This window comes from Rhinatrema bivittatum, chromosome 3 (genome assembly GCF_901001135.1).
Source record: "Rhinatrema bivittatum chromosome 3, aRhiBiv1.1, whole genome shotgun sequence".
NCBI classification, from domain to species: domain Eukaryota; kingdom Metazoa; phylum Chordata; class Amphibia; order Gymnophiona; family Rhinatrematidae; genus Rhinatrema; species Rhinatrema bivittatum.
This window is the reverse complement of record NC_042617.1, coordinates 139,237,581-139,243,169: the sequence shown is the minus strand read 5'-3', so window position 1 is coordinate 139,243,169 and position 5,589 is coordinate 139,237,581. Positions and strand designations below refer to the sequence as shown.

Sequence of the window (5,589 nt, the reverse complement as noted above, 5' to 3'; positions counted from 1 at the left end):
CAGAAGTAGTCAGACTGATTTCTGAAAACAAGAGTCAAAACGGGATATTTTCTTTTTTGCATTCATCTTTGAAATATGGCTATACTATTTTAAACATACCTTCATTCTTAAAGTAAGTTCATCTTTATCCAAGGGCAAAACCTGCTGTTACGCAGAAAAACTTATGATACATTGTATTTTTCAGAAGTACTATTACCGTTAAATATTCGCAAAAACAACTTCCTACCTACATGCCTAGGATTGAAAATAACTTTGATCCTACTGAAAATAAATTTTATGTGGAGAAAAAGTTCCCTTGTTTTTCTCAAAAATTTGAAGATGTATTAGGGACAGTAGGGCGAAAATATATATAGACACGTTCACATTTTTTTAAATTAAAACTAGTTCTATTACTTTGTATTGCTTGTATGGTATTTTAGCTCGTTTTGTTGTTTTATCTTGACCTATTTACTCCTCACTAAGATTTTTCCTAGAGAGTTGCTTATGTTTGTAACAGCACAATTTAAAGAATTGGAGAGAGGTTGATCAGCTTTATAGCTATGTAGCAACATAAGCCTCTGTTTTCTAAGTATAGGAATACATTGTATTAAAATTTAAATGTTTTAAAATAAAGGACTGAAGAGTCTCAAATGTTAAAAGGTTTGTAGCCATTCTGTTGTTTTAGCATGCATTTGATTTTTTTCCAGTGCATTAAAAAATTGCTTTTTATTATGCATTTTTTTTATTTTTAGAGAATGTTTCCTTTGTTTTTCTCTGCCTCTGTTTAAAGCAAAGGTGGTTTGTTTAAAGCAACTTGAAACGTCAGATTCACAGTCATAGATAATGTATAAAACAAAATATATCTACATTATATAACAGAAATAATATGTGACATATAGAAAGTAACCTATCCGGGGAAAAAACATTTCTGGGGAAAAAATAGCAGATTAGAATCTTAAAAGATAAATGAAAACTTGTTTAACCAAGGGCTATTTATTCTGGATATTTAAAATATCTCTTGGTTTATTTCGTTAAAACATGATTTGGAAATGTAGTTATTGCAAAGCTTTATTTCGATTCATCCCCGTGCACCCAAATTAACGTGAGTTTTTGGTATAGGATAAAAACAATTCTGGAGTGCAGTTTATGCCTGCAGTCTGTAAAGTCTCAGCCTACTGTTATAGAGTTGGATCTTCTTAATGAGGGAGGACGTCCTTTCCCAAATTACATGGCATCTTTCAAAAATGACAGCGCGGTTAGTAACCGGCTTTCTATCCCCCCCCCCCCCCCCCCCCCCCACCCAAACCTTTCTGCTACTATGGCCAAAATATTTGGAATAAAATAAAGCTGTCGAGTTTTCCTGACTTCCTAGATTTACAAACACTTCGACGACTAGTTGTTTTATTTAGACTACTGTTAATTTCCTTTTGTTTGGGGGGAGCATGTATGTTTTAACGTTTTCCTCTACAATAAACGATGAGTACTTTCGAAATAACATTAAGAAAAAAAAAACACTTAAGCCTAAGCATCAGATTTCAAAATAGTTGCTGGGAAAAATATCCATCAGTATACTTCTTCATGATGCTATTGTCACGTTTCTTTTATTACCCCAATGAAAATATCTCATGGATAATGGTGCTCTATTCCTCATCGACCTTGAGGTACAATTCAATTTTCTTTCAATCAGACAAAAATGAAACTGCACTTAAGGGCCCCCTCCTTATAAAATTAATTCTTCCGAGATAAGATGATCTTCAAAAGATTTATTGTTCGTGTTCAATTGGTTTTAAAGGTATCTATGTACAAAACGGTAGGCTACTTTTTAAAGGAACCTAAAATTCTGATGTTTTGTTAGTTCAGTATCATGCTCATTACTGCTCTGTCAATGCAGTAATTTTTCTTTCGGTTAATTTTTGCCGTCGTGCGTTATCTAAAGGCACAAAGAAATTAATTCAAAGAGCGCCTTTATATATATATATATATATCGCAGAGATTTAGTTCTGTTGCTTTATAGTTTCCTAAGCAACAGGGTTTAAAATGGGCAGGTCTGGTAGGCCTTCGTAATAGCTTAAACTAGAATTGTCTAAGGAAGTCAAGAAAGACAACACAATTTATCTTCAGCTTTTTCAACCGTTTACTACAGTTTGTTGCACTTCAGTCTCCAGGAAAGCAGGAAAGCTTACAAATAATTCTCTTTACTAAGCATTCCGCTGGAGAGGCGAGCAGACAGCGTAAGGATCAACCGATAAGTGCATTTGGGCGGTTGCCTTGTGTATGAATCCAAAGCCAGGCAGAGCCAATATTTGTTTTTGTTTTGTTTGTTTGTTTGTTTGTTTGTTTTTACCACGTCCTGCCATAGAGCAGGTTCGGGTTGACCATACCTCCGTTGTAATCTACACTAGGTGTGTCCATCTGAGCCATGCTGGCGACTTGACTGTGAAGCGACGGAGGACTGGGTGACATCTCTTCTAGGTCCGGAGCCTGGGTTAAGGAATTCACCTGTTGGCCCTGATGCTGATGGACAGCCGTGCTGGAGGGATGAACCCCGCCGGCGCCAGTTTGTTGCTGTGCCACTTGTTGTTGAGTGGGCGCCGCCAGGCTGGAGCTGTTCTGGCAGGGCTTGCCATCTTTCACCAGGACTGGCACGGCCACCCTCCGCGGCGACTGCTGCTGGCACAGGTTGTTCTCTTGCTGGAGCTGCTGGGTGACTTTGTCCTTCGCCTGTCTTTTCATTTTGTACCGGTGGTTTTGAAACCAGATCTTGACTTGCGTCGGGGTAAGGTGGATCATGCTGGCCAGGTGCTCCCGCTCCGGGGCAGAAAGATACTTTTGCTGTTTGAATCGCCTCTCCAGCTCGTAAACCTGGGCTTGAGAGAAGAGGACTCTTCTTTTCCTCCGCGGGGCTGCGTGGAGGGGGGCCATGGACTTGGCAGCCTCGGCGATGCCTGTCAGCGTGCCCATGCCAGCCATGTTCATGCCCGTGGCGGGTCCCATGAATCTAGAAACTAAACAGAACGTAGCGCACGGTTAACACATCTGGAAAGAAAAGAGCGCTATGTATGTCAAGGATGTTAAATAAATACTCTATAAACACAAATCGCTTGACTGCTGCTGTAAGCCGTCTTTAACAGCATGTAGGGATTGTTTCCAGTTTGCTAAAACACTGTAATGAGGACATTAATTGGCTGCTTTGCATTAAGTATGATTCTAGTATAGTTCTGTATATAACAAATCTGGTGCACCGATCCTTTGATTTCTTTCTAAAACAGGAAGACTACACATGTCTGCATAATTTAACAAATGAGTTCACCGAGGCAGCATTTTAAAATATTGTATGTAAATAGTATCCTGCTTGGCTACCGACTAAATTATTCCGATCCAGCAAACAAATTATTATTATTATTATTATTATTATTATTATCACTCCGAAGAAGACTAACAACCTTTTTAACTTTGTACTTTCATAATTAAGAGTTTAACTCGGTTGAACGAAGGAAGAGGTGCTTTCTATCTGCCTTCGCCTCCAAACACCCACACTCTGAAATGTTTCCCTAGCTCCGTAGGAGAAGTGTTCGCCCCCCCTTGGTGCTTTTGGCTTACTTGTGGAGTATCGGGGGTCGGGGTTGGCTCCGTACCAGCCGGTGGCGGCGGCGGCCCCGTTCCTCATGCTGTCCTGGTAGGACGGGATGTCGCCCACGTTGCCGATGCTCCCGTTGCAGTAGCCTCCCATGGCGCCGTGCGAGAACTGGGAGACGCCGTGGGGCATGTGGTAGGCGGTGGCCACCGTGGCGCCGTGGCCCATGGCGTGCTGCTGCATCCCCGCCTGCGCGAGCTGGTTCTGGCGGTAGGCGCCCAGGTTGCCGGCGCCCTCCATGCCGGCGAACTTCTTGTAGGTCTCTTCGATGGGGCTCAGGATGTCGCTCACTGAAAAGGGCGTCGTGTGCTTTGGGCTCAACGACATGGTTCGGCGACCAGGCAGGGGTAAAAAAAAAAAAACCGACGAACTGCTCAACCGTGTGTCGTTGTGTCAGTTCTTTCTCCTGGTGGATGGCTACGTAAGAGAGTGCTTGGGCGGACGCCCGAGATCCGATTGATCGCCTTGGAGAAGTAGGCGAGCCCTAAGCGCTCTTATCTCGGGTTTATTTTAGCCCCGGCGCCAGCTTTACAACAGACATTAAAGGGGAGGGGATGGGGGTGGGGGGGGTGGGGGGGGAGGAGCAACGTGAAACGAGCAAACAATAGTCATTGACATCTTTCTAAGGTAATTGAGTAAAAATGCAGTTAGTTTCATATTTAGATGGTCCTGATGCCCCCAGCCCCCTTCCCCAACCCCACACTAAAGACATCGTTTATCGTTGGTTTGTTGTGTACAGTCAATGTTCAAAATGTCAACCATAAGACAGCCTTGGATACTGCTAGATTAGAGTTTTGGTTTTGTTTTGTTTTGTTTTTGTTTTTATTAATATAGTTGTTGAGCTATATCAGGAGGGTTAGATGCATTTCTCCGTGGTTTTCAACCTGAATACTACATTCCATTTAAAATGAAAGAGCTCTTCGGTCTTAGCCAAAGCACCAGAAACCATGAAAAAGAAATACAATGACCGATCTTGCCTATTGTAGAGCCACCTAATTTATGCGTCTTAAGCATCATTTTGTGGCAGGAGAAGGACACTTCCAAATTAACTCAAAGTATCAAAAATCCGCAGAAGAGCGAGAAAAAAACCCTCAGAAACACTAAGTTGTAAGTATAACACTACTTTTTTTCCCCTTGTATCTTTATTTTCAGTTTATTTGCACGAACTGATTTTAAAAGGATTTTTTTTTTAATTAATAATGTCGCTACTTTGTAATCAGTATAGAGATATATTACAGAAATCACTTCAAGGCATAGGCTTAAAGCAACAAATAAAGCACGTGTTGAAACGTAAAACTGCATGAAAAACGTCACAAATTTGGACAGAAGAATAGTTAAGTATTTTTGAGAGGGAGAAGCACCAGGATTTCCTTAAAATTCTTTAATTAAAATTGTATTTAAAGTAATAAAAAATATCAAGGCAGTCAGCTTTTCATACTAAACACCTGATTAAGAATCGGTCTGTGCGCATTCATTGCCTGCTTCACTATAAATAAAGATACAAGAGTGCCAAAGTGTTGTTGTTGTTGTTGTTTTTTCCCGTGAATAAATATGAAGTACTTTTCAATGGATACTAGGTAGAGAAAAGGCCAAACACAGACGGGGGACAGATAGACAGGGCCGTCATGGCAAGAGACATTCACTGTACAAATTGCGGCTCGTTTTTTCAGATGTAATATTATCAACCTCCAAATTCCATAGCCACTTGTTCAAATCTGGAGAACGTCTGGCTAATGCGTCCGCTATTTACCTGAAAGCAAGGACAGCGGAGGACTGGGTCGTCAGGTTACCATACCTCCATTACGAAGGATCGCGGGCGGAGAGGAGGATCACATTTTTCCTGGAGCCATTAAAATTCCAACACCTTCCAGTGACATCAAGAAAAACACTCTGTGGCATTTCACTCGAAATCACCGGCGTGAGTTAAATGAACCTGTAGGTAGGAAGCAGAGTCCCGTTTTATTCCTGAGAACACA

The 5,589-nt window shown here is 41.3% G+C and overlaps 1 protein-coding gene across 2 annotated transcripts; it reads right to left on the bottom strand.

The window, feature by feature from the left end:
- Nucleotides 1-2,274: 2,274 nt before the first annotated feature.
- NKX2-4 (NK2 homeobox 4) lies at nt 2,275-3,943 on the bottom strand. Of its 2 annotated transcripts, XM_029596950.1 has the most exons (3): nt 3,580-3,940; nt 2,551-2,984; nt 2,275-2,487 (listed from the first exon to the last, which is right to left on the bottom strand). In XM_029596950.1, the coding sequence occupies exons 1-3, from the start codon at nt 3,938-3,940 to the stop codon at nt 2,320-2,322; spliced, it is 963 nt and encodes a 320-aa protein (XP_029452810.1). In that variant the 3' UTR covers nt 2,275-2,319. The 2 variants fall into 2 exon arrangements, with proteins under 2 accessions (XP_029452810.1, XP_029452811.1); XM_029596951.1 differs by having other exon boundaries at nt 2,275-2,984; nt 3,580-3,943.
- Nucleotides 3,944-5,589: the final 1,646 nt, after the last annotated feature.

Bases quoted from the DNA above. Each gene is read 5' to 3' on its own strand.
- NKX2-4 (XM_029596951.1), bottom strand. From the start codon at position 3,940: ATGTCGTTGAGCCCAAAGCACACGACGCCCTTTTCAGTGAGCGACATC. The intron at 2,985-3,579 runs GTAAGCCAAAAG...CGTTCTGTTTAG, and splicing joins CGACCCCCGATACTCCACAA to TTTCTAGATTCATGGGACCC.